At 46.8% G+C, this 27,271-nt stretch overlaps 1 protein-coding gene and 1 long non-coding RNA gene across 6 annotated transcripts in view; one reads left to right on the top strand and one right to left on the bottom strand.

Annotated features, from left to right (window-relative positions):
• Nucleotides 1–1,581: 1,581 nt before the first annotated feature.
• On the top strand, nucleotides 1,582–26,576 carry LOC309580106 (myosin-3-like). 3 transcript variants are annotated; one of them, XM_082293856.1, is made up of 38 exons: nucleotides 1,582–5,081; nucleotides 6,257–6,400; nucleotides 6,481–6,637; nucleotides 7,358–7,385; nucleotides 8,133–8,241; nucleotides 8,772–8,864; nucleotides 9,164–9,227; nucleotides 9,308–9,406; nucleotides 10,692–10,795; nucleotides 10,876–11,014; nucleotides 11,566–11,684; nucleotides 11,881–12,030; nucleotides 12,468–12,638; nucleotides 13,227–13,536; nucleotides 13,682–13,779; nucleotides 14,032–14,119; nucleotides 14,206–14,323; nucleotides 15,227–15,350; nucleotides 15,430–15,566; nucleotides 15,643–15,898; nucleotides 16,076–16,318; nucleotides 16,685–16,861; nucleotides 16,942–17,087; nucleotides 17,175–17,265; nucleotides 17,684–18,073; nucleotides 18,175–18,301; nucleotides 19,086–19,204; nucleotides 19,719–19,915; nucleotides 20,090–20,273; nucleotides 20,917–21,082; nucleotides 21,644–21,768; nucleotides 21,960–22,268; nucleotides 22,353–22,556; nucleotides 22,691–22,816; nucleotides 24,079–24,249; nucleotides 24,342–24,446; nucleotides 24,520–24,615; nucleotides 24,740–26,576. In XM_082293856.1, exons 1-38 carry the CDS (start codon nucleotides 4,878–4,880, stop codon nucleotides 24,992–24,994), a joined length of 5,943 nt encoding a protein of 1,980 aa, XP_082149982.1. In that variant the 5' UTR covers nucleotides 1,582–4,877; the 3' UTR covers nucleotides 24,995–26,576. The 3 variants fall into 3 exon arrangements, with proteins under 3 accessions (XP_082149982.1, XP_082149983.1, XP_082149984.1); XM_082293857.1 differs by having other exon boundaries at nucleotides 13,706–13,779; XM_082293858.1 differs by having other exon boundaries at nucleotides 13,712–13,779.
• LOC309580110 overlaps nucleotides 5,720–27,271 on the bottom strand; it is a 54,047-nt gene continuing 32,495 nt past the window's right edge. Inside the window, exons 7-8 of one of the 3 annotated variants that reach the window (XR_014226951.1) lie at nucleotides 11,153–11,409; nucleotides 5,720–6,136 (exon numbers count right to left, since the gene is read on the bottom strand). This is a non-coding gene — a long non-coding RNA (uncharacterized lncRNA). Of the gene's footprint in view, nucleotides 6,137–10,059; nucleotides 11,410–24,265; nucleotides 24,363–27,271 lie in introns of those variants that run through there. The other 2 variants (XR_014226952.1, XR_014226953.1) reach the window with 2 other exon arrangements.

Genomic DNA, 27,271 nt, shown 5'->3' on the forward strand with positions numbered 1-27,271 from the left:
GGGACAGAGTTGGGGGCAACAGTGGGGTGCCTGGAAGATGGCAGGGTGCACCTGAGCTGACACCTGGCCATGTGGCTGTCACTCTGCTCATGTCTGCTCTGCTCTGGCTTCCACGCCCTATATCCCTCCAGGCTCTTCCCAGCCCTGTTGCTTTTCCCAGACCTCCTCCCCTGGGGTGAGCAGTGTAGTGCTGCTGACACAGGGGTTCAGCTGGGACACACTCAGGGCTTAAGCTCCTTAGTGCTGATAAAAACAGCCCCAGCCAGCCCTGCTTGGTGGCATTCTGGCAATGGCAGGCTGAGCATCACTGTTGGCCAGCCCTGCAGAGCACTGCAGGCTGTGGGGCAGTGAAGCTGCTGTCATGGGAGCCCTTCAGAAACTGCAGATGGTGGCACTGAGCTTCAGTGATGAAGTGACCTGTCTGAAACTCAGCATTCTCCTGCCACCACCCAGAGACACTTAATCCTTGCTCACAGCCTGAGGAAGTAAGCAAGTCTTCCTCATCCCCAGCTTGGGTCAAGGTCATGTGTGGTTGGAGATACTGTTGCTCTTTCTCCCCTTCTCCAGTGTTTTTGAAGATATCTATATTTTCTGAGCCTTTTCTCACTTGATCAGACTTGCATGGACCCAGCACTGACCCGGCATTCCGAAGATGTGCTCCCGTCAGCCCACAGCCAGCATCTGGGATGAATAAAGGCTCTCACATGGTCTTCAGTGAACTGCAGGGTGGAGCTGTAGGCTGAGCATTGAGTTGGGCTCTTCACCACCTCTCTGCAAATCAGTATGTGTTTTCAGTCAGGTAAAACAAGCAATGCATGGACTGCTGAGGAGTCGAGCAGAGCTGGGAACCGCCTGTCCCGATGCACTGAGGTTGCTGGTAGCAACCAAGGCTTTCCAGCCCCTCCTGCTGAAGCAGTGTACTCATCTGGAGCATCCAGGAGCTGTGGCTGTGTGCTGGGGCTGCTCAGGAGCTCCCCAGCCTTGGGGTAGCAAGTCTATACTCAGTGAAGCAGGTATGCTGGTCTGTGCTGCAGGGGGAATGGCCACAATCCTTACTTTAGACATGAAAAGACAAGCAGCTCAGTTTTACTGGACTGCTCTTAGGTTTGGTGGCCTAAAAGGAAAGGCAAAAAGCTGGCTATTCGCCTCCAGAAGAGAATTTTAAAGTTTAGTTTGGTTCAAGTGGAAACGGGTGTTTTTTAAAGGAAGCTGTGCTGGTGGTGGAGTGTCTAGCCCCTGACTTCTAGCAGCTCTGCATCAGTTGTACATGTTGCTGGGAGTGTGAAGATTTGTGCTGGGGAGACCTGGGCAGGAATGATTGCACCTGTCTCTGTGCAAGAGCCAGCTCATTCCATGTTTTAAGCTGTGTATTACTAGTTTAATAAAGCAGGTTCCTTCAGCGTGCCAGGGAACTTACTCAGCTGCAGCTTACAAAACCTCCTTGTTCTCCCGAAGTTCTTTGTGCAAAAATAGATAGACACCAACCAGTAAATCCACCTTTAATTTGCAGGGGTACATTGAGCTATGAGTGTGCCCTTTTCTGAATGAAGGGCAGCAATAAAAGCTTCCTGGCAGCACCAGGATGGGATGAGAGAGCCTTGCAAGGCAATGTGGCTCATGGTGACAGCACCCTCGTGACCTTCACCTCAGGACAGCTCTGTGTCTGCAGTGATGTTGGCAGCACAGAGCAACAGATGTATCTGCAGCTGCCGTGGGTCATTGCTCAGTGCCACTTGTTTTCCTGCACTCTGCTCCCACCTGGGCACCTGAACCAGCAAGAGAACACCAGGAGAGTGGCTCTTGCTGCCTGAGGGTTCTCTTTGTTCTGCTTCCACAGCTGGGTGTGGGGACTTTGCCAGCAGTGTGGCCAAGAAGGCAATGACAGCTGGGTCTGTACCAGCCATGGTGTGGCCAGCAGGACCGGGAGGGTGACCATCCCCCTGTGCTGGCCACTGCTGAGGCACTTTGAATGCTCAGTCCAGTTCTGGGCCCCTCATGACGAGAAGGACATTGAGAAGCTGGAGCGTGTCCAGGGAAGGGGACGGAGCTGGGGGCGGGTCTGGAGCACTACTAGTGGCTGGGGGAGCTGGGAAAGGGGCTCAGCCTGGAGAAAAGGAGGCTCAGGGGGGACCTTGTGGCTCTCCAGAACTCCTGACATGAGGATGCAGCTGGTGGGGCTCTGCTCCCAGGGAACAGGGACTGGATAAGACAAAACAGTCTAAAGCTGTTCAGGTTGGACATCAAGAGGAAGTTCTTGACTGGGGAGGGTGGTCAAACACTGGAACAGACTGCCCAGAGAGGTGGTGGAGTCCCCGACCCTGGAGGTGTCCAAGGAAGGCCTGAACACGGGACTCAGTGCTGTGGGCTGGGTGACAAGGTGGGGATGGGACACAGCTTGGACTTTATCTTGGAGGTCTTTTCCAACCCCAATGATTGTGTGGGTGAGGTCCAGCCCTCTTGCCTTGAGCATGCCTGGGAGTAGGAAATGTCCTGTCTGAATTACAGTGGCAGTTTGGTGTCAGGACAAAGCCCCAAACTGTTCACTGGTCTGGTGTGCCTCAGCTTTTTGCTCTCAGTACATCCACTGTGCCGAGTTCAAAGGGCCGATCACAAGGGATGCGTGCTAAAATAAGCTTTCCCCTCATCCTCCGGGCTTAGGGGGATTCTAGGAATTCATGGTTCATGAGATATGTGGCTGTGGTGTCCATTTTTAGTGACCTTAAATGAAATTAAGGGCAACATGAAACATGTTTTTCAAAACAGCAACTCTGCTGCAAGCCCACAGGGTCAGCTCTCGTTGGGCCAACACAAACAGGGCCAGCCACTGTGTCCGAAAGACAGGGTGACATCCCCTGTGCTGCAGCAGCAGCTGCAGGTGTCCCAGGCTGCTCCAGCTCAGGGTGGTGCTGTGGGAGGTGGCAGAAGCTATTTGGGGGGAAGGGAGGGGGCTTCTGGCTTCACACAAGTCCTGTTGGCTTTGTTCTGCTGAGGGAAGGCAGGTCCTGCAGCCTTGGGTGAGGGTCCATGCAGCATAGAGAGCAAACAGGGGTTGCTGAACAGTGACAGATGACCAGAACAGCCAGGATGGCTTGGGATGGAGGAGACCCTTCCTCTCCTGCACCGGAAGCTCACTCCACCTGTGCATGAAGGCTCCCACTGTTCCTGCCAGCTGCTGCCCTGCCAGCCATTGCCTGGCTGCTCCATACCAATCAAACAGCGTTTGGGACTGGGAGAGCTCAGTTCGAAGCCCACTTTCCCAGTATCCTTCTCACGTGGGAATTGCAGTCACACATCTAAGAACCTGCTCAGCATGGTGTGATGGGGCTTTTGGCAGCAAGGGCAGTGAACGTCGTGGGCAGTGTTTGAAGCTAAACTTGTGTAGTGTATTCATGATTTGACATTCATGAACTGTCCACCGCTGGCCAGATTTGGGTGCTGTTCTTTCTGATCAGTCTCTATTTTGCCATGGTTTGTCACACTGAGTTTCAGTCATGGCCTCTCATCCTGTCCTCCCTGACCCATGCAGTGGTAGAAATTGCATACACAAGAACTGCCATAACTGATCCTACATGAATCCTCATCCTTTTTTTCCTTCCCGTGGCCTTGCTCTCCACCCTATACAGAGCTGGTTTGGGTTCCTTCACCACTGTGCAGCTCTGCCCAGGCAACCCTTGAGCAGGAGTGGTGAGGCAGGTCCCTCCTGTGCTATCATTTGTTTGACATGTTGGTGAGAGTGGAGTGAAGTGCTGGCTGTGGTGGTAGCTGGCAGGAGAGCATGTTCCTAGTAGAGGAAATTCCCACCAAAGAAAAGCCTACAAAACACAGATAGGTCCCAGAGTTACCAAAATTGGGAGAAAAGAGCATGTCCTTTCTTTACACACTGTATATGGCAAAAAATGAACAAGAATTGGTGAGCAGGCGGGAGTGTCGATCCCTTCCTTCCAAATATAGGGAAGGGGCTGAACCAAGGGAACTAAGCTGAGCCTATAAAAGCTGTCAGGAAAAAAGCACTTGGTGGCTCCTGATGTCCTGGCCATGCTCGGAGCCATGCTGTGACTGACCTGCCGAGGGACAGAGGGCTCCTACCACAGGTCCTGTTCCTCATGCTTGGAGTCTCTCAAGGCTGTAGCACTGTGGTGGGAATTCTGCTGTAGATTCCCCGCTGGACCATTCCCTGGCCAGGGAAGGAGTGGTGTCTGGTGAACTCTGGCCCTCAACGGGCACAGTTACTTGCAGTAAGTGAGAGGTGTTGGGCCTCTGGAGAGGCTGTAGCTTAGTTGAAGTGTGACCTTTGACTGTTTCTCTTTCAGAGATCTGAGATGTCAGCTGATTCCTTCCTGCTTTGTGTTGACTGATTGTTCAGGTGAGGATTTGAAGCATGAAAACTAACAGGCTGGCATGAGCTGGCTTTTCTCCTGTGCTCACTGTGGGTAGGTCCCTGTTTTTGCCCCTGCATGAGCTCCTTCAACAAGCCACAGCACGTGTCCATTCCTGCCCACTGTGGCTGCTCACCAGAGGACTAGGACAGGTTCCATGTTAGTGGATTAAAAGAAATTAAAAACCAGAAGAAAAATAATCTTCAGGGCTTCACTTTTTCTCAGGACTACATGGATCCTTTGGAGGGAGCCCTCCTCCTCCTTTGGACACAGATCTCCTTTCCTTGGGGCCATGAAGGGTGGTAGCTCTTCTTCACTTTGCCTTTGTACCTTCCAGCTTGGAAAAGCAAACATCTCCCTCAACACCTCGCCTCACACACCTGAGAGCTGGGAGGGGTGAGCTCGGAGCAGCCAACTGGGGAGGGCTGATGAATGTTCAGCTCCACTCTGCCTTAAACACCACACAGGGGACCAGCCCAGCAGGGTCTGTCTTTCAGAGCCATGAGCAGAGACGTTGGCATGGAGGTTTTTGGCGAGGCCGCGCCGTACCTGCGCAAATCCGAGAAGGAGAGAATAGAAGCCCAGAACCAGCCTTTTGATGCCAAGACCTACTGCTTTGTGGCTGACCCCGAGGTGGAGTACACCAAGGGGAAGATTAAGGCTGCACAGGATGGGAAGATAACTGTTGAGACAGAGGATGGCAGAGTAAGTGCATTCCTTCTGGCCCTTCTCCCAGCCCTGCTGAGGGACCCAGGGCATCTGCTGGGGATGAACGTGGAAAGCACAAGGCTAACACAGGCAAGAAATCTGCCCTGTCCTCTGCCCTGTCCTCCCCCCTGTCCTCTGACTGAGCCTCCACAGGAAAGTATAGCTCTGGATGGTGGGATAAAAGTATTCATTGGACAATTATTCTTGGTTTGGGCTTTAAAAATCAGGCAATGCTCTAAACCAGGTTGGATCGTAGCCTTGCCGGTCTTAACTTAGTTTTTAACACTTTCTCAGCTAACACTGTCATATCCATTCATAAATTCCTTCCTTTACTGGTAGCTGAGCAGACAGATACTTTGCAAGTCACCTTTGCATGTGAAATTGTCAGTGTCACTGGCTGCAGTTTCCCAGAGGAGCCTCCAAGGTGTTAATCTTCCAAAACGCTGAAATGTCTTAGCAGCTCGTGTCCTGATAACTTTTGTAAGAATAACTGCAGCAGTTCAAAGAGCCACCATGACCAACATCTTGGCAGTAGGTGCTACAAGGCTTTTAGAAAGAAGTGGCTGAGTTAAGCTGCTGCCAGCTGTGAACACCTGCCACCCCCACAACATATCCACGGGCTCTGGCTGTGTGACAGGATGGTTCCCCACGGTGTGAGCCCAGCAGACAGTGCTGTTTGGTAGAGACAGAGCCTTTCTTTAATTGGGAATGGCCACAGGCAGGAGTGGAAAAAGTCTGTCCTAAGGATGGATTTGCTGTTGATGAGTTTTGTGCTGTTTGTGTCCTGGCTCTCTGGCACTGTCATGGGAACTCTGGAGGTTGGGAGGTTGGCTGGCCAGCAGATGTGCCCCAGGCTCTTACAGCCATGAGCAACAGAGACCTAAAGTTCATAAGCAGTGATAATGTGGTGAGAGATCTGGTCCAGCACAATGCAGGTCTGTGTGGTCACAGCAATTCCAGTAAATTTACATCCTGTCCATGTACCAGTGTTGTAGAGTTCCTGGCTGGCTGCAGTGTTTGCCTTGAAATTGCCATTATCTTGTTTAGCACAGCTAAAAAGAAAGAAAAATATGAATTAGAGCAGCCTTAGAGATGTTATTACTTCTCTGTGGTTGTGGCAGGACTGTCAAGAGTTGCTGAATCAAAGTTCACTCTTTCTTTCTGAATTATAGACAGTTGCTGTCAAACCTGATGATGTGTATGCCATGAACCCACCTAAGTTTGACAGAGTTGAGGATGTGGCCATGCTGACCCACCTGCATGAACCTGCCGTCCTCTACAACCTCAAGGACCGCTACAGGTCCTGGATGATCTATGTAAGTTCCTTCTTCTGGCACAGGAGAAAATACAGCTGCAGGAGCTGGACTTCAGTGACACCTCTACTTTTTTCCTGCAGACCTACTCGGGTCTCTTCTGCGTCACCGTCAACCCCTACAAGTGGCTGCCGGTGTACAACCCGGAGGTGGTGTTGGCCTACCGAGGCAAGAAGCGCCAGGAGGCCCCTCCACACATCTTCTCCATCTCTGACAATGCCTATCAGTTCATGCTGACTGGTGAGCTTTTCTATTTTGACCAGACTCAGAGTAAAAAAAGTGTGTCAGAACCACTGCTTGTGCCAAGTGCCATTCCATACTTCCATGGCTCAGTCACCTTTGCCATCTTTTGCAGAGTGCTTGGTCTGTGTAATACTGCAGATTATCTGCTTGGTCTTTATTTTCAACCCTAATTGATGCAAAACCAGCTCCAGACGGTTTTCCCCATCTCCTGAAATATTTTTTTTTATTTTTGAAGCACTGTTGTGCTGCACATTATCTGTATTTCTGGTCTATGTACTAAGCTAAGCAGCATAACTGGGACCTCTGCAAAGGGCAGTTGCATTTGGACAGGACACACTATCTGGGAAGTCCCTGGGCAGCACACCTGCATGTGGCTTCGAGCAACAGCAGGCAGATCCAGAACAGAGCTGGTAGAAATACTGTCACCAAAATACATGGTTTTAATTTGAATAAAGTCCCGTCCTATATTAAACGTAATAAAGAATGGTAAAGACACAAGCAAAAACAAGTGCAGGATGGAGCACAGGAGGAGGAGAGAAGACAAAAAGTGGAGTATAGGGAGGGAAAGAGAGGAGGAGAGCAGACCATGCACATTTTCCGTTTCGCCTGCAGAGATTTTGTTTCATTCCCCCTGATGGACACCAGGTCACAGTTAGTGCTGAGAACCAGCACTTTCCCTACAGCTTCTCTGACTGCAGGTATTTTTCCCTTTGACAGATCGTGAAAACCAGTCTATCCTGATCACGTAAGTGACACTTCACCGTGCCATAAATCGAGTCTCTCCTGATGGGAGAGAATTTGCTGAAAGTCCTTGCAAGGAGTTTAAAAGATAAAGCGAGACGTCTTCTGTAGTTTCAATGCTTCCAGATAGTTGTTTATTAAGTCTTATCAGAGGAACTGAGCCACCAGTGTGACCCAGGTACAGCATGGAAGGAGGAAAAGTAGGAGTGAGAGCGAGAGAGCCATTATCAAGATTTACACAGCCTTTTAAAGATATTTTAGCCAATAGTTACTAAAAACGTACATTATTTTCACTTTCTTACCAATTATTGAGTAACATGGGCAGGAACTGCAGAATTTTCTATCTAATCAATCCAAACTACTTTTACTGCAGAACATGGAGTAGTAGAAGAAGGAGAAGAAGGTTTAGAGAACAACAACAATCCTCCATTTTGATATTTTTTACTCTTATCTATTTACTATAAAGAGAAGCCCAAAACCTCTAAATTTTTCACCCTATGACAATCTTACATCGTAGTCTATCACCTAATTCACACCACTGTATTTTCTAGTTGTTGTCTGACTGTTGGTCATTTTTTCCAAGGTTTGAAGCTAAAACAGTGTTGTTCAGGGGGGTAAGAACCCTTAAAAACGGGCAGAGAAATATTCTCGGCACTCTGGGTTCCTACGCGCAAGCGCATCTGCCACTTTGGACTTTGTCTCCAACAAAAAGTGGGCAGATTATTCTTCACTCTGGGCTTCCTTTCTGCAGCGGAGAATCCGGTGCTGGGAAGACGGTGAACACGAAGTGTGTCATCCAGTACTACGCCACAATAGCAGCCAGCGGGGATCCGGCCACCAAGAAGGAGTCCCGGATGAAGGTGTGAGGAGGAAGGGCTTGGTGAGGGGCAGCTCAGGATGTTATCCCCTTGTGGCTGTGGACAGCACTGGTGACACACACTTAACTCAAAATATCTTTTATTAACTTCAGCCACTCTTCGAAAGGCAGTAGGACCAGGGGCTGATGTGCAGTTAGCACCACAACAAATACAAGCCCCCAGAGCTGCCGCTGATGCTGCCCAGGTGTAGCTTTACCTGGACTGAAACCAGGTCTGCAGGACTGGTGCCCAGGAAGAATCAGAGGCTCATTTCTTAGCATGGATCAATCTGTCCCTGTGGCTGGGACCTGAGAGCTCTGACTGTTTGGGAAATTCCGAATAAGATGACAACAAGTTATTTGTTGTTTACCCCCGGCACTGGTTCTTGGTGCTGGAGTTGAGGAGGTGCTGCAGCAGCAGTGTACAGCTGAAATGAAGGGCATGTGGCTGTACGTGTAATCAAGCCATAGAGTCACTTCTTCCTACCACATAGCTCATGGTGTTTTTCAATAATTATTCAATTATTCTTGCAGGGTATGCTCAAGGATCAAATCCTCAGTGCCAACCCACTGCTGGAGGCCTTTGGGAATGCCAAGACTGTGAGAAATGACAACTCCTCACGCTTTGTGAGTCATCCTGTGTCTGTCTTTCTGCCCTCCTGTGTTTCTAATGCTCTTTGCCTGCTTGTTAGTTGTGACTGCAAACCCCTTGGCTGGGAAAAATGTTCTTGCTGACCAATTTCTTGTTGTTTATGAGATGCTGATGTATTAGCAGCTGTCTTGTGCTCACACTGCTGCAGCCCCTTTATCTATCTTTATATATTGAAGGTAATTCAGACTGATTTGGTGATGCTGTCACTAAGACGGAAGAGGTAAAAATACTCTGAGATTTCTACACTGACCACCACCTTTTGTCTGCTTGCCAGGGTAAATTCATCCGTATCCACTTTGGAACCTCTGGAAAACTGGCCTCTGGTGACATTGAGACCTGTGAGTAACTGGGGGGAGGGCTGACATCTTCACTGGAAAGTAAAGAACCTGAAAAATGTCTGTGTGCATACATGTTACAGACTTGCTGGAAAAGTCAAGAGTCACTTTCCAGCTGAAAGCTGAGAGAAGCTACCATATCTTCTACCAGATCCTCTCCAATAAGAAGCCTGAACTGCTTGGTAAGGACAGCCCTCACCTGGTGACATTGAGTAAAGTCAGTGTGGGAAACATTTCCCTCAATGTGCCAGCTCAGTGACAGAGGGTCCAGTGGCACCAGGGCACAGTGCCCTGTGTCACATGCCCCCAGGTGTCCCTTTGGCAGTGCCTCAGTCTGTGCAGAGCAGGGATCACGTGCTGATTTACATCCTGCCCAGGTTCCCCAAGCTGTACTTGTGTCTCTGCATAACAGGGTCACACTAGGGCTTACTCCATCTCCATTTATCCTCCCTGGGTAAGTTGTAATACAATCTGTGTGCAGGTGAGGTGCAGGGGTGGCCAATGTACTCTGCCTCACACCTTGCTATTCTCAGTGGTGTGGAAATTCCAACTTAGATGGGCCAGGTCCTGGGAATAATCTTCATTAGAAAGGTAAGCAATTCTGGGTGCAGGATGGCCCTGATCTACAAACCATTTATCTGAGCTTTTCATCATACGGGGAGAAGTGATTTCCTGTTTCCAGCACAGCCCCTCTGACCTTCTCCCCCTTCCCACTGCCATGGCATTCCCTACCCATGCCCCACATCTGTCCCTTTTGCCACACACTCAGCTACTGCACTCATCCTCGGTCCACTCTTCCCATCCCTCCCAACTACCCACAGAACATTTCCCAAGGTGGAGCTCCTGCTCCCACCCTCCCACTCTGTGCCCTCTGACTGTTTACCACCTCACTCTTCCCTCCCCAGGGAGATTGCTGTGTCTGTGCAAGGACAGACATATTTACCCTCGGTGTACAGAGGGCTTCCTCTTCTGCACACAGCCCCACCACACAGCTGCATGCCTGCGCCTCTCCTCTTACTCTGCCATAGGATTCAGGACTGAAAATTACTTGGGAATTTTGGCCTCAGTTAGATGGAGATGAACACACATGTATGCATCACTTATGTGCACCACAGCACCCAGCCCCAGGGGGTGCAAGTGCATTCAGGGATTAGTGTGTGTCATGTATGAGGATAAGCACAAATGAGCCTTATCTAAAAGCCTCTTTCTTAAAAGCTGTTTCTGTGGATGGCCTGTGTTCTGTGTCTGCCAGTGCTGAGTGCTCAGCTCTGGGTTCTCAACATTAAAGTGGAAGGACTGCTCAGTCAGGGGAAGGCAGATGAGAGGCTTTACTCTGTCTTTCTGGTCTCTTAATAGAAAACCAAGAGTTTGGGATGCAAAAGGAAGGAGAGCCTGTGAAACCTTGCTGAGCCATTGTTCCATCTTCACTGCCAGGCTCTGGCTCTCAGTCCTGTGTTTGCCTTTCAGAGATGCTCCTTGTCACAGCCAACCCGTATGACTATCCCTTCATCAGCCAAGGGCAGATCTCTGTGGCCAGCATCGATGACCGGGAGGAGCTTGTAGCCACAGATGTGAGTACAGTTAGCAAGGAGAGACAGTGTCGCTTTTACTCTCACCACTGTTAAAGCCAGCTGATCTGTCTGATGTGCAGGCAGCCATTAACACTTTGGGCTTCAGCCCCGATGAGAGAATGACGATTTACAAGCTGACGGGGGCGATCCTGCACTATGGGAACATGAAGTTCAAGCAGAAAACACGGGAGGAGCAGGCAGAGCCTGATGGCACAGAAGGTAACACCTTCATAGCTGGGAAGAGAACTATTTCCAACTGTTTCCATGCCATTTTTCACTAGAAATGGAGGGAGTCTTCCAGGAGAGATGCAGTTGTTCCTTGACAAACATAAAAAGGAAGTTTGATTTTCAACTTACCGTCTCAAGTAGAGGCACTTTGTGCATCCACTTTACTCCTGATGACTCTGCTGTAGGACTCTGTGCCTGGGGCACATTACTGTAGTGCTCTCCAGTTTCTGGTTACACACACAGACTTGTTCTGCTTGGGTGATACTGTGGAGAAGTGGCTTGAAGGGAAAAACTCTGTGTTGTCCCATCAACAGTGCACTCATAGGTTTCACCACATCTGTTGGGGCTGCTGTAGCCACTCCATCATGAGGACCAGTCCTTCAAGGCTGTTCAGAAAAGCAAATGAGAATGTTAGTCAAGATTTGTGGATGGGGTTAAGCCAATCAGGTTGCAGGTTTCAGAGTGAGCTCTGGCTGGTTCCCATGCCCTGTGTGTGCCTGAGCTAAGAAGAATGTATTTCAAGTTATTACTTTGTTTTCCAGAGGCTGACAAAGCAGCATATCTGATGGGCCTGAACTCAGCAGACTTGCTGAAAGCTTTGTGTTATCCCCGGGTGAAAGTGGGAAATGAATATGTCATGAAGGGCCAAACAGTGGATCAGGTGAGTGTCAAGGAGCAGCAGGGACCGTCCTCTCCCTCAGGAACAGGAATGGGTGCAGGTCACAGCTGAGAATGGTCGGGACCATTAAGGCCTGTTAGTGCACTGGGTGGGCTGTGTATGTGGGCATGGTGAGGGGTGTTTTATCCTGGGGATGCACTGGCAGTGCCCTGACAGGTGTGTGACCATCTCCCTGCAGGTGCACCAGGCAGTGAATGCCATTGCCAAGTCTGTCTACGAAAAACTCTTCCTGTGGATGGTTGTTCGCATCAACCAACAGCTGGATACGAAGCTGCCACGACAGCAATTTATTGGGGTCTTAGACATTGCTGGCTTTGAGATCTTTGAGGTTTGCTTTTACACAGTACTCTCAGACTTCTGCCTGTCTCTAAACACTGTTTTCATTTTGTTTGACTTCTCTGACCTTTCCTCCTTCTCACCCCAGTGCTGCCCTCAAGAACAGGGCAAATCTGTCTGAAGCTGCTTCTGCCTTTGTAGATCCATCACCCACTTTGTAAGAGAAGAGACATAGTCTTGAAGCTGCTGTCTCTCTCCCCACAGAAGAGAGTATCCATATTTAGTGACATTAGGGCCACCCAAAACATGGCCAATGCAGGCTGCAGCAACCATGTGCTGCACTGCTCAACTTTTCTGTAAGCCTGGACACCCATGGTATATCTTTACACTGTTACCAAAACCCGTCTGGGACAGTCCGGCTGACCTTGCCATGAGATCTCTGTGAAAAAAATGTATCAGTTTAACACTATTAACACACGTTAATATTAGTTTAACAGCTTTGAGCAGCTGTGCATCAACTTCACCAATGAGAAACTGCAACAGTTCTTCAACCACCACATGTTCGTGCTGGAGCAGGAGGAGTACAAGAAGGAGGGAATTGAATGGACATTCATTGACTTTGGCATGGACCTGGCTGCCTGCATTGAGCTCATTGAGAAGGTGAGTTTCTTAAGCATCTTGTGCAATCACACAAATTGGATCTGTAAAGGGTTCTTTAGAGTGTTTGCACTGAGTGCCTTCAATACAATCTCTCTGGGAAACTTTCAGGTCTCTTCACCTCTTCTGTTTCTTTAAACATTACCCTTGTGATTTATTAATTATCCACTGACTGGGAATGTATCCTGTCTTCTAAAAAGGCCCTCCCTTCCTCCCTCCCTTCCCTCCTCGCTTTGCATATTCATTATTCCTCAGGTTTCTCTGTCAGTTAAATTCAAATGCCAGAAAGCCTCATGCTTTTTGTTCCTTCTGAGTAAGAAGTCACTACTGTATTCTAAGAAGTTACTACACAGTTTTTGCCTGACTTCTTTTGTTTTCCACATGCTGTCTGGGGAGTTCAAAACAGTATATTAAAATCTTATGAGTCCTTTTAAGTATCTTGCTGGCTGTTCACAAAAAATCTTGCTTACCTGCTCCTCCCAGGCTAATTCTCTATAAAATACCTCCAGTAGTTCAATTTTAGCATGTCTTTCACTCTGTATTATTATTGCTTGAATTCATCTTATTTGGAAACACCATTTTTCTATTCAGCCCATGGGCATCTTCTCCATCCTAGAAGAGGAGTGCATGTTCCCCAAGGCAACTGACACCTCTTTCAAGAACAAGCTCTATGACCAGCACCTGGGCAAGTCCAGCAACTTCCAGAAGCCCAAGCCTGGAAAAGGCAAGGCTGAGGCCCACTTCTCCCTGGTGCACTATGCTGGCACAGTGGACTACAACATCACTGGCTGGCTGGAGAAGAACAAGGACCCTCTGAATGAAACTGTTGTGGCGCTGTATCAGAAATCATCTGTGAAAGTTTTATGCCATCTTTATGCCAGTTTTGCTTCCTTAGATGAAGGTAAGCTTGGAGGATTATGTTTCAAGTTTGGGGTTTCCTACTGTACTTCTTACCTGGCATGGATCACTGTTGAGTCAGTGCTTGTGTGCTGTGCATTAGATGCACAATTACAACACTGGCAAAGGGATCTGCAGCTGTTCCTCAGCTGGACTGTCATCTCATTTTTCAGCTGAAGATGGTGGAAAGAAGAAAGGAACCAAGAAAAAGGGCTCTTCCTTCCAAACTGTCTCTGTACTCTTTCGGGTAAGTGTGTTCTCTGGCAGAGACTGCTGAGAGGACAGTCCTGTCACACCTGGCTCCACAGCCACATTTTCATTTTTAGACAGGAGGGAAGTTCTTCAGCAGTAGCCATTTACTTTGCTGATGCCTACACAGGATTGTAGAATATTCACTAGAGGAGTAAGGAGAAAGTTCTGAATTTTTACTTTTCAGCAGAGCCAAATCACTTTGAGAACTGAGATAATACAGAGATTAGAAATGATCTCTGTTTTACAGGAAAATCTAAATAAGCTGATGTCGAACTTACGAACAACTCATCCTCACTTTGTGCGTTGCATCATTCCCAATGAAACAAAGACCCCAGGTAATTCATAAAACATAGAAAGGTGCAGAAAGAGCAATTGACCAATGCTAGAACAATCAGTATGTCCCCATGTTGCTCTGTCACAGGCCTGATGGATCACAAGCTTGTTCTGCACCAGCTGCGGTGTAATGGTGTTCTGGAAGGCATTCGGATCTGCAGGAAAGGATTTCCTAACAAGATATCATATGGGGATTTCAAACAGAGGTCAGTAATGACATTCTTGTGTCTGCATTGAGCCCAATTCATTTGAAAGAAGAGTCTTGCTAAACCAGTCCATGATATAGTTGTTAGGAAATAACTATTTTAATATTTAACACTCATGGAAAGCAGAAGACATATCTAATAGCATGGTCTGTGTGGGCAGTGCCCACCCAGATGCCTTCCTCAACACTGTATGCCAAAATCTATTTTTAATTCATTCCTGTTAATCTGAATGTTTGGATATTCTTTGCTTTAAATCTCAAATTGGACACAAGCATGTTTCAGCAAAAATACAGAGGGTGGTCTGTGCACATCCTGTATTTAACAGCTATCTAGTAGAGTTTTGAAGAACGTGGTTTAAATAATTCTAACTAGAAAGGTTTCACAGAGAGGAAATTGTGTTAAACCCAATACTACTTCTTGATGAAATGTTAAGCTTAACTGGCAAATGGAGCTGCAGTAACAAAAGCGACTTCAAGAGGAAATCCAAGTTAGTTCCACATGGTCCTCTCATTTTCTGCTGGGCAAACATTTCTGCATGCTAGCCTTTCTACAGCATTAGCACATTCCTTTATAGATAAAACCCCACAACCAAAAAATCTTGTCTTGGGAACTGCTGTGCAATTAAGACATTTATAAAGGGTTGCTAAATTCACCAAACTGGTGATAATGAGTGTGACACAGATGAGCAGAGTCTCTCAGTTCCAGTGAGGGCTGTAATGCATCCTTGGAACCTACTGAACTGACCTGCTGGTATTTGCTGCTTTTCTTACTGCTTTGCTATTTGAGGCTGGAGGTGTGAGTCAGACTAAGCCTTCCTCTGTATCTTCAAACTGACAGCTGTTCTTGTGGCATCCTGTGCACTAAAATGGTTCTGATGGGTAAGCTTTTTCTTTGTTTTATCAGATACCACCTTCTGAATGCCAGTGTCATTCCAGAAGGAACGTTTATTGATAGCAAGAAGGCGTGTGAAAAGTTGCTGTCTTCCATTGAGATTGATCATACTCAGTACAAATTTGGACACACTAAGGTAAATGTTTAATTTTGCCATCATTCATTGCACTGAAATGTAAGCCCAGCAACGGATGATGTCTGTTCTTTGGCTGCAGGTGTTCTTCAAGGCAGGCTTGCTGGGTGTCCTGGAAGAGATGCGAGATGATTGCTTAGGACAGCTGATCACACGGACCCAGGCTTTGTGCAGGGGATACCTCCGGAGACTTGAGTTGAAAAGAATGTTTGACCAGAGGTGTGTGTCTTCTGCCAGGCCTGGTTGCTCAAAGATGGGCTTTATTCACAGTACTGATGGATCACTTTGGTTTCAGGGAGTCCGTCCTCTGCATCCAGTACAACATCCGTGCATTCATGAAAGTCAAGCAGTGGCCCTGGATGAAGCTGTACTTCAAGTTAAAACCCCTCTTAAAAAGTGTGGAAACTGAGAAAGAACTGGCCATGATGAAGGAAGAGTTTGAGAGAACAAAAGAAGAACTGGCTAAATCAGAAACCACGAGGAATGAACTGGAAGAAAAAATGGTGACTCTGGTGCAAGAGAAAAAGGACCTACAGCTGCAAGTACAAACTGTATGTAATTTAAATAATTTTTGGCTCTTCAGATTACATCAGTTTTGTCTGATGCCAGGAAAGGGCTGAAAGGAAATCCTTTTATTTCACGTTCCAGCCATTTAATAAGCAGGTGATTTCTCTAAGTGTCAGTGCCAATGTGTGACAATGAAACACATTTTTGTTCTCTATAAAAAGGAAAATGAAAATTTGGCTGATGCTGAAGAAAGATGTGACCAGCTGATCAAACTAAAATTCCAGCTGGAAGCAAGAATAAAGGAGGTAATGGAAAAGCAGGAGGATGAGGAGGAGATGAATGCTGATCTGGCAGCCAGAAAGAGGAAACTGGAGGATGAATGCTCTGAGCTGAAGAAAGATATTGATGACCTTGAGTCAACATTGGTCAAGGCTGAAAAGGAAAAGCATGCCACCGAAAACAAGGTGCTTTTTATTTCTGCAATGTTTAATTACAGTTGCTCTGTCTGTGTATAGGCTGTAAAGATTCAGTAAACTTGAATGCTTACACACTGTGTAAGGACATCTATGGGCCTGGCACTGAAGCTGGGCACCTCTGTTGTGCAGGAAAACCAACCCATAAGCATACAAAAATGCATTAAAATTAAAGTTCAGCATTGCTTTGTGACTTCTGAAGGGTTGATAGATAAGCAGAGAGATTGTAGAGTTTGACCATACAATGCAAGTAATTAAGCTCCTTTGGGAGTCTAACAACAAGTTCATTATCTGTGTTCATTGCCTATGTGAGGGCCAAAATTATTATTGACCTTTAAGTATTTTGCCTTACAATAGGTGAAAAATCTGACTGAAGTAGTGACAGGTTTGGATGAGACTGTTGCAAAGTTAGTCAAGGAGAAGAAGGCCCTGCAAGAGGCCCAGCAACAGGCACTGGATGACCTGCAAATAGAGGAGGACAAAGTTAATACCCTCACCAAAGCTAGGACCAAGCTGGAGCAGCAAGTGAACCATGTGAGCATGTTCCACACAAGGAGAAAGAGCAAATTCTTTGGTTGTTCCATCAGTCATGTTTATATATGTTTATGTTGCAGGTTGAAGGATCTTTAGAACTCGAAAGAAAAGCATGTGTGGACCTTGGACGAGCAAAGAGAAAGCTTGAGGGAGACTTGAAACTTGCACAGGAAACCATAGTGGATCTGGAGAATGATAAACAACATTTAGATGAAAAATTAAGGAAGTATGAGAAAAAAAAATTGGTGAAAAATGTATTATTTGGCTTTAACTGGACATATTTTTTTTTATTAAAAGAACATCTCCTTCACAGGAAAGACTTTGATTTTAACCAGATGCAAAATAAAATTGGAGAACAGCAAAATTCAGGTACTCATTTGCAGAAGAAGATCAGAGAATTGCAGGCAAGAGACTTTATGTACCTACTTCATCATTACTGTTTGCTTGTTTTAAACTGTAGTACCACGAGTAATGCTTGTCCACAGTTTGGCACTGTCTCCATCAGACACGGGGGAAGCTTCCAGCAGCTTCTCACAGAAGTCACCCCTGTATCCCCCCCACTGCCAAAACCTGGCCATGCAAACCCAATACAACAACAGAAAGCTGTGATCTAAAGTTAGAACGAGTTGATCCATAAGTCCTTTCCTGTCAGTAAGTCTTTACCTACGATACCAAAACAGTGAAATTCAAAGAAAGTTTGTTCTGCTCATAGTCTCCAAAACAAGGTGCTTGGTGTTCTACTGTGACAAATATGCATTAACCTGAGCACTGAATTACTTGTTCCCTATTTAATTACTGATGTGCTATTACCTCGTTATATAGGCCCGTGCTGCAGAGCTGGAAGAGGAGGCAAGGAGTGAGAAAGTGACGCGGGCAAAAGCAGAGAAGCGTTGTGGTGAGCTGGCGAGGGAGCTGGAGGAGATCCGTGGAAGTCTTGAAGAGGCTGGAGGAGCCACCGCTGCTCAGACAGAACTCAACAAGAAGCGCGAGGCAGAATTCCAGAAGATGCGCCGTGACCTGGAAGAGGCCACGCTGCAGCACGAAGCCACGGCTGCCGCCCTGCGCAAGAAGCACGCGGACAGCACCGCTGAGCTGGGGGAGCAGATCGACAACCTGCAACGCGTGAAGCAGAAGCTGGAGAAGGAGAAGAGTGAGATGAAGATGGAGATTGATGACTTGGCTGGTCGTACAGAGACCATTACAAAGTCCAAGGTGTTTCTCCTTAACTTAAGTACTTGAATTGTCAATATTTCTGTCCGCTGGGAACTTTACAAAAACACCTACACAGATTCCACTTTCTTATTCTCTTTCAGGCTAATCTGGATAAAAGGTACCGCACCCTGGAAGATGAGATGAGTGAGATGAAAGCCAAACTTGAGGAGCACCAGAGGAATGTGAATGAGATGGTGATACAAAAAGCCCAGCTCCAGACAGAGTCTGGTAAGGAAGGCACCAAGATGTGCTGAGAGGATATTTTTTCCCTTCAGTAGCAAACAGATTCTCTCATGTACCATTCTCTGACCAGTTTGTTGTAAGGTCGTTGAGCATAGTGCTCAGGGGGAATCTTAGAACGAAAATGAAAAATTGAGAAAAAATGTAAAATGGCTGAGGAAAAATCTGAAAAAGACAATATTGGAGGGCTACAAGAAGTACTGAGAATTCTGGAGATGGTGGCATAAGCCCTAGGCACCCCTCCAAGAAAGGGGAAAGCTGTATTTCAGCCCACAGGACAGAGGATGACATGGAATAAAGGTTTTCCAGTTACTGTAAATCTTATGAAAGGAAACTTAAGGGTTTAGCTCTTGCATCACAAGGCCAATTATGAGAAACTGCTACAGCATTTTGTGTCAGTTCAGCCAGTGTGACAGCATAAAATCCTACTGCTTCAAAATTAAAATTGGGCTTTAAAAGAAACAATTAAGCAAATTTTCTAAAGCATTTGTCTTCAGGAAAAAAATAGCATCCAGTGGATCAGAACTGTAATAAGGGATACAATTAGGATTGGGGAATCAGGTGAATTTAGATAAAGAAAGAACACCACCAAAAGCATTTTGAAGGAGTAAAATATATTGTTCAATGGTAGATGTATGTACACAATAGGAGCAACTGATAAGGTAAACAGTGCTGTGTGATTCCACTTACCTATTATTATTTTTATTATATATGACTGTTTTCAGGATGCTTAATCTGGACAGTATTGAGAACTTGTTCTCTCTTGTCACAGGTGAACTAAGCCGTCAACTCAAAGAGAAAGAAACTGTGAGGTTGCAGCTGTCCAGGAGCAAGCAGGCACTTACACAGCAAGTGGAAGAACTCAAGAGGCAGCTGGAGGAAGAGATCAAGGTAGTGTGAACCAGTGAGCACCTGCTAAGGCTTCAAAATGTATCCAGGTCTCAGTTCATTTAAAAAACACTTTTGGGAGTTTGTAAGTATTGCCTATAGTCTAACACAGTAAAATTACTCCTGGGCAGGATGTGTACAGTAAGCACTGTGTGCAGTGCTTAGGACAACTCTGCTAAGGATGACTCTGGCATGCTAGAAGTGATTTAATTTCTGGTGAATTTTTTCATGTTTTTAAATTTTAAAGCCATGGTCTGTGTGATTTCTTTAGCTTCTGTAGCCACAGGGAAGAAAAGTTACAGCATATGCCAAGGTGAAAGCATCACTTTTGGTCTTTTCTAGTGGTAGAGTTGAGAAAAGTTGGTGACAGGTAGAGGCAGCTGCCTGAACACTTACGAAACCCCAGCTCTTTGTCTTCTGATCAAGCTGCAGGAATCATATTTCAGATGTGCAAGGTCATGAGGTCGCCTGCTGGTCACAGCTAACATAAATACAGGATACTATGGGTGATTTTTAGGCCAAGAACGCCCTGGCCCACGCCCTGCAGTCCGCTCGCCACGACTGTGACTTGCTCCGGGAACAATATGAGGAGGAGCAGGAGGCCAAGGGGGAGCTGCAGCGCGCCCTGTCCAAGGCCAACAGCGAAGTGGCCCAGTGGAGAACCAAATACGAGACGGACGCGATTCAGCGCACGGAGGAGCTCGAGGAGGCCAAGTACAGAATAGATGAGATGAGCTGTCCCGATGTATATTGGGCAGAACATAGACCCACTTTTAGTAGCCTGACCTAAATTATTTTCTTGGGGTTTACATATAGTCATAATTAAAACGAGATGCATAATGCAATGATTTTTTTAATCATATGCTTGTTTTATTTATGTGCCTTAAGGAAAAAGCTCTGTCAGCATCTTCAGGAAGCAGGGCAGCAGGAGGAGACACTGAATTCCAAGTGTGCTACCTTGGAAAAGGTGAAGTTGAAGTTGCAGGGGGAGGTGGAGGATCTGACGCTGGACATAGAGAGAGCAAACACATCAGCAGCTGCCCTTGACAGGAGACAGCAGAGCTTTGATAAGGTGATAAGTGAGCACAGTATCTTTCAAGTGTAGCCTTCCTAGAAAGCCAAACTAACACTCTGTACATCAGTCAATGCTGAAGTCAAGGTGAATCTAACGTGAGCCACGAGGGCATGGCAGTAGGAATTTGTCCTGGTTTCAGAGACTGCAGTATTTATCTAGTAAAAAATACAGTCACAGATAAACTAACAGTTTCAGTGCCAGCAGAAAATGAAACATAATAGCCTGTCCTATGAGGAAAGGCTGAGAGAATTGGGATTGTTCAGCCTGGAGAAGAGAAGCTTCAGGGTGACCTAATTGTGGCCTTCCAGTGCCTGAAGGAAGCTACAAGAAAGGTGAGAAAGACTATTGACAAGGGCCCAGATTGACAGGACAAGGGGGAATGGCTTCACACTGACAGAGAGTAGGTTTAGATTGGATATTAGGATGAAATTCTTCCCTGTGGGGGTGGGGAGGCCCTGGCACAGGTTGCCTAGAGAAGCTGGGGCTGCCTCATCCCTGGAAGTGTCCCAAGGCCAGGCTAGACAGGGCTTAGAGCAACTTAGTGGGAAGTGTCCCTGCCCATGGCAGGGGATTTGGAACTAGGTGATCTTTGATGTCCCTTCCAACCCAAAACGTTCTATGATTCTATGATGTCTTCCAGGTCATGGCAGAATGGAAGGGGAAGTATGAGGAGAGCCAGCTGGAGCGGGAAGCTCTCTCTAAAGAATCAGGCTTGCTGAACACAGAGCTTTTCAAAGTGAAAAGTGCCTATGAGGAAACCTTAGATCAGCTTGAAACAATCAAACGGGAGAACACCACTCTCCAGCGTACGTGTTTGGCTCTGGTTTCCCGTTAGCTTTCACAGACCAGCCACAACAGGGTGTGCTCCACGAGCACGCTCGTGTCTGCAGGAGGGCACCAAGTGACAGCACTCTGTCCTTCCTGTGCTCTCCATCTTAATTCAGAATATCAGTGTCTTACCAAAAGTTGTCAAGCATGTCTGTAAAGTGATGAAGCTAATAAAGCAAATGTCCTGGCTCTCCATTATCTGCTGCAGACAGTGAGGGGCGATTCTCAGGTAAAGGTAGTGACCTCAGGAGACTGAACAGCTCACGAAAGTGAGTTTTACAGGTGCCTGTCCATAGATTTAATACATGCAGGGCTCTTCCAGGCTCTCTGTGAGGATGTCTGTGAAACCCCACTGATGCCCCACTTAGCCTGCATGAGTGGGTTCTGTCTGGTTTTATCTGTACATGTTGACAGACATGCATACACTGTGTACACGTGTACATATGTGTACACATATTTATGTGTGCAAAAGAGGTGCTGAATGCAGCAACAAAGCATAGAGTTCAGCTCCTCTGGTTGATGCCATTCTTCTCTCACAGAGGAAGTAGCTGATCTGACAGAGCAAATAACTGCAAATGGAAAAATGATCAGAGACCTTGAGAAAGCCAAAAAGCAAGCTGAAGTAGAAAAAAATGGTCTGCGATTAGCTCTGGAGGAGGCAGAGGTGAGCTAGTTTAAATATTACTGTAAAGAGCATGCTGAACAGCTTTCTGTTCCCTTTTTTGGCAGTAGCTGTGTGCAAGGTTGATTGCCACGAACTTTAGGAGTTTCTGTGAAGTCAATGAGTACCACCACAATAATAATGTTCTCTGAAATGTTACCTTCCTCTTTATTTTCCCCCTTTTTCTTTTAAAGGCAGCCCTTGAGCATGAAGAAGTCAAAATCCTTGGTGTCAACCAAGAACTGACTCAGATGAAGTCAGAAATCAGCAGAAAGATTGCTGACAAGGATGAGGAGATTGACCAGCTAAAAAAGAACCAAGAGAAGATCGTGGAGACAGTGCAGGGTGTTTTGGACGCTGAGATCAGGAGCAGAAGCGAATCTTTAAGGCTGAAGAAGAAGATGGAGGGAGACCTGAATGAAATGGAGATCCAGCTGAGCCATGCCAACCGCCAGGCTGCAGAGGCACAGAAACACCTACACAGCATCCAGGGAGCTCTCAAGGTCTTGCTTTACCTTCTGGTTGATTTATTTTTAAGCACAGTATTCAGGAAATTCATTAGGGCAAAACTGGCTCTTCAAATACAGGACACACAGCTGCACTTGGATGATGCTCTCAGGACACAGGAGGACCTGAAGGAGCAGGTGGCCATGGTGGAGCGCAGGGCAAACCTGCTGCAGGCTGAAGTTGAGGAGCTGCGGGCAGCCCTGGAGCAGACGGAGCGGTCGAGGAAATTGGCTGAGCAGGAGCTTCTGGATGCTGCTGAACGTGCACAGCTCCTCCATACCCAGGTAGTTTGCTTTGCTAAGACTGATGTGATTTGGGGTCCAGAGATTGATGGAGGAAGAATGAATAGTAATTGATAGTCTCTATGTGTAAGAGACCACAGACAGACACTCAAAGCCTCTCTCTTTCTCCTTCACAGAATGCCAGCCTTTTTAATACAAAGAAGAAGCTTGAAACTGATATGGCACAAATCCAAACAGAGATAGAGGATGTTACTAATGAAGCAAAAAGTGCTGAAGAAAGAGCAAAGAAGGCAATGACAGATGTGAGGATGTTACTGTGGTTTTCGCTTTGAATTTTCAAGGCTTCCAGTGGCATTGCTGCTGGGAGTTAATGCAAATACTCTTGTCACATGGTGGACAAGGAACCAGTCTGTGGGCCTGGTTGAAAAGGCTATGTGTCAGAGGAGGATTAGAGCAACAGGGAACATGTCCTGCTGACAGATGGGGCTGTTGCCATCATAAAGAACTAAACTCACATTTAGTCAGTTGAAAACAAAATAACTTTCTTCAGTGCTGCATGTAAACATAATCCACAAAGAAATCCTGCAGTATTGAAACCAGTAAATTGGCTAAGGTATTTGAATAGTTGTCTTTGCAAAATCCTATTTAACAACTTTTCAAATGAGAATTGTAAATTTCCATTCAGAATTGGTGCTAAATCCTCCCATGCAAGACCTGTGAAGGTCAGCCAGGCAATAGGACTGGTGAGTCATGGGACTCTTTCTGCTAATGATTTTTGATGCAGAGGATCAAACAAAAATCTCAACACTTAGATAGATTATGTGGAATTAAAATAGAAAGAAAATTTTTCAGCTTGCTCGTGAAAAGGGGAAAAAAAATGAAATAGAATCTCAGAATCATTATGATTGGGAGGGATCTCTGGAGATCGTCCACTCCAACCCCCCTGTCCAGGAAGGGTCACCTGCAACAGGTGACACAGGAATGTCTCCAGAGGGAGACTCCATGCCCTCCCTGGGCAGCTGTTCCATGCTCTGCCACCCTCCAGGGAAAGAAGCTCTTCCTCTCGTTGAGGTGTTACTGTGTTTTAATAATTTTTATTCTGTTTGATTAAAAGAGAAAGAAAACATTACAATGAATTATACACACATACACGTATCTATTTATATAAAACTTCTAGTGCTCACATTTTTCAATTTAGACCTTTTCAGATATTTTGCTGCCAAAGCAATTTGTTGAATTTTACCTTAATTATAAGTAATGTCACTCAAAAAATATTTCACCGAAGTGCTTAATTTTATTGTGTAGGAATGCAATGTTTGAGAGCAAAATAAATCTTAGTTTGTCTTAAATAACATAAATTAGTCTGCAGTAAAGCAGACTTCTCCCATCCTTTTCCCTACTATTTCATGTCATGTTTTTGCCATTATCATGTCAGGGAAAAAACAAAACAGGGAGTGGGGTGGCAGGAATGGTCAGCAGGACACAGGAGTTAATCCCCTGCTGGTGCACAGTATGTGCTGTTCTTTCACATTCTTCCAGTTTCTTGTGTCATCTCCCTTCCAAGGCAGCCAGGATGGCAGAAGAGCTGAAGAAGGAGCAGGACACCAGTGCCCACCTGGAGAGGATGAAGAAGAACCTGGACCAGACGGTGAAGGACCTGCAGCACCGTCTGGATGAGGCTGAGCAGCTGGCACTGAAGGGAGGGAAGAAGCAGATCCAGAAGCTGGAGGCCAGGGTGGGTACCAGCACTGAACATGGGTGTCAGAAACATCTTTCTTCTCCAAGTCCTGTGTGAGGGCTTAAACCAATTGTTGATTAATTCACTAGATCCGAGAATTAGAAGCTGAGCTGGAAGAAGAACATAAACAATCTTCAGAGGCTATGAAAAACATCTGCAAATATGAACGGCATGTCAAAGAGCTCACTTTTCAGGTGGGTAAAAATAGAAAGCAATTCTGATGTTTTGTCTCCCAAGGACATACAATTGCATGTTCTCTTTCCACAGGGTGAAGAACACAGGAAAAACATGATTAGGTTACAAGATCTGGTAGATAAACTGCAGATGAAAATCAAATCCTACAAAAGACAAGCTGAGGAAGCCGTGAGTCACGAAAATGAAGCAAATACCTATTTACCAGTTCATAGGATTGTCAGTTTAAAAGTTGACTCTGTGCCCCAGCATGTTGCCAGATGGTTTTAAATTTCTTTTTGTTTTGCAATTTCAGGATGAACAAGCCAATATTAATCTCTCCAAACTGAGAAATGCACAGCATAAGATACGTGAGGCCGAGGAAAGGGCAGATATTGCTGAGAGCCAAGTAAATAAGCTCAGAGCTAAGGCCCGAGAAGGCCCTGCTACAAAGGTAAGGCTTTACTGCCAGTGTGCTATTTGCTCAAACAAGTCTAGCAGCAGATTTGTGCCTCGCCAGTGGTACAGACATCATTTGGAAATGACAGCTCTGGAAGGAAGGGGCTTTTAAAGACAAGCTGAGTGGGGTGGGGTTGTTCAGCCTGAGGAAGAGAAGGCTCTGAGCAGACTTTATTCTGTGACTCTGGAGTTTCAGGCTCTGGTGCCGAGCATGAGTCTTCTGGCCAGTTTCATCACATTAGTTTCAGATTTAAGGAGTTGCCTCATAAAGTGAAAGTAAGGAGAGCCAATCTAACTGAACATTCCTAGAACAGCCCTTCTTTGAGCCTCAGGCAGAACTAGCATTCTGATTGAGAAAAGAACAGAAGCTCTGTGCCCTTAGCTGAACTTCCTGGACAGTTGTCTATCTCCAACCCAAGAGTGGTACAAGATCTAGAGCTGCCTTTCCTCATGTGGTCTGAGCAGGTGTAATGCCTTTTGACTGCACTAGTCTAGCTCATTTGGTGGTTGGAGGTAAAATACTCTCAGTCCATGTTTTGGAAGAATAACTAGTGACTAGAGCATATATCCAGGAAAGGGAGAACTTTGGCTTCAGGCTGCCTTCTGCAGCATCCTCTTACTCATACAGCATTTTCACACTTGAAGACACACTATGGAGAACCTGCTTTCTCCTGAAGGATCTGGCCTGAGACTCAACAGACAGTGTTGGCTCTTCCAGAGGCTGGTCTGCAGCTTTCAGTGAGTCACAGAATCCCAGAATTAACCAGGCTGGAAAAGACCTTTGAGGTCATCGAGTCCAACCTGTGACCCATCACCACCTTGTCACCCAGCCCACCGCACTGAGTGCCACATCCAGGCTTCATTAAACACCTCCAGGGACGGTGACTCCGCCACCTCCCTGGGCAGCCCATCCCAGTGCCCAACCACCCCTTCTGTGAAGAAATTCCTCCTGGTGTCCAACCTAAACCTCCCTTGGCACAGCTCAAGGCTGTGTCCTCCTGTCCTGTTGCTGGCTGCCTGGGAGAAGAGACCGACCCCCACCTGGCTGCCCCCTCCTGCAGGGAGCTGTAGAGAGGGACGAGGTCCCCCCTGAGACTTCTCCTCTGCAGGCTGAGCCCCTCCAGCTCCCTCCGCTGCTCCTCACACCACTTGTGTTCCAGAGCCCTCACCAGCCTTGCTGCCCTTCTCTGGACACTCTCCAGCATCTCCACATCCTTCCTAAATTGAGGGGCCCAGAACCGGACACAGCACTCGAGGTGCAGCCTCAGCAGTGCCAAGTATGGAGGAGGAATCACTTCCCTGGTCCTGCCACACTATTCTTGATCCAAGCCAGGTGTCATTGGCCTTCTTGGCCACATGGGCACACTGCTGGCTCATGCTCAGTCAGCTGTCGACCAGCATCTGCAGGTCCCTTTCTGCCTGGCTGCTCTCCAGCCACTCTGTCCCCAGCCTGTAGCATTCCCCTGCAGGTGGCTGTTGTGACCAAAGTGTGGGACCTGGCACCTGGTGTCGTTGAACCTCATATCGTTTGATTTGGCCCATCAATCCAGCCTGTCCAGGTCCCTCTGCAGAGCCCTCCGACCCTCACCTGATGCCATACACCAGTAAAAGGCTTTGACTCCTCAGTGCTTGCTTGGCTATCTTGCCAACACCCCAGGGGATGCACTAGGATGGCTGAGTCCAGGTTACTGAGGAAAGGCTCCAGATATGAGATTACCTTATAGAGGGAATGCTCAATCTCTAACAGAATTGGAAGCCCAGAGAGAGGCAAGATTTCAGGAATCTTCTACTGGATATCCCCAGGTGAAGGCTGGTTGAACACACTGACTGTGGGCCACTCTCTGCAATATCCTGTAGGTTTAGATCCTGCTTTGAGGTGCCTGATACTCCCTTGCACCTGGGAGATGTTAGAAAATACTCAGTGTGAGAGAATTCACGTATCTGCGTTTGCTTTGGGTTGTTTTCAGTGTGCTGAAGAAGAAATAGAGTTTTCTGAGAGCAGGTAACAGAATGTTGTTAAAGACTTGAAAACGTTCTTCCTGTAGGACTGGAGCCTCTTTGAAAGGGGGGAAGGGAGATTAGAAGTTCAGAGATTGTAAAACACAGCCTGGTGACAGACTGTGCCTGCTCCAGACCCATAATGCAAGGCTTAGGGCTCGCTGCTTTTTGCCCCTGAAAAGAAGGAATAAACTTAGCAGTGCCTGTGTCCCTCTTTTGCCAGTGAAATAATGGAATTAATCTTTTCTTCATGCTTCAGCTGTGGACAGTGGCCATCTTGGTGTTACCTGCTTATATTCAACTCACACAGTGGTTTTAAGGGTTCCAGACACCACTGCATTGGCTCGGGCTCCACTTGCACATCCTAGCTAGATGGTGCACTGAGATGGAT

This window comes from Coloeus monedula, assembly GCF_965178545.1.
Source record: "Coloeus monedula genome assembly, chromosome: 19".
NCBI classification, from domain to species: Eukaryota; Metazoa; Chordata; class Aves; order Passeriformes; family Corvidae; genus Coloeus; species Coloeus monedula.

Bases quoted from the DNA above. Each gene is read 5' to 3' on its own strand.
- LOC309580106 (XM_082293856.1), top strand. From the start codon at position 4,878: ATGAGCAGAGACGTTGGCATGGAGGTTTTTGGCGAGGCCGCGCCGTAC. The intron at 6,401-6,480 runs GTAAGTTCCTTC...TTTTTCCTGCAG, and splicing joins ACAGGTCCTGGATGATCTAT to ACCTACTCGGGTCTCTTCTG. The intron at 22,817-24,078 runs GTGAGGATGTTA...CTCCCTTCCAAG, and splicing joins CAAAGAAGGCAATGACAGAT to GCAGCCAGGATGGCAGAAGA.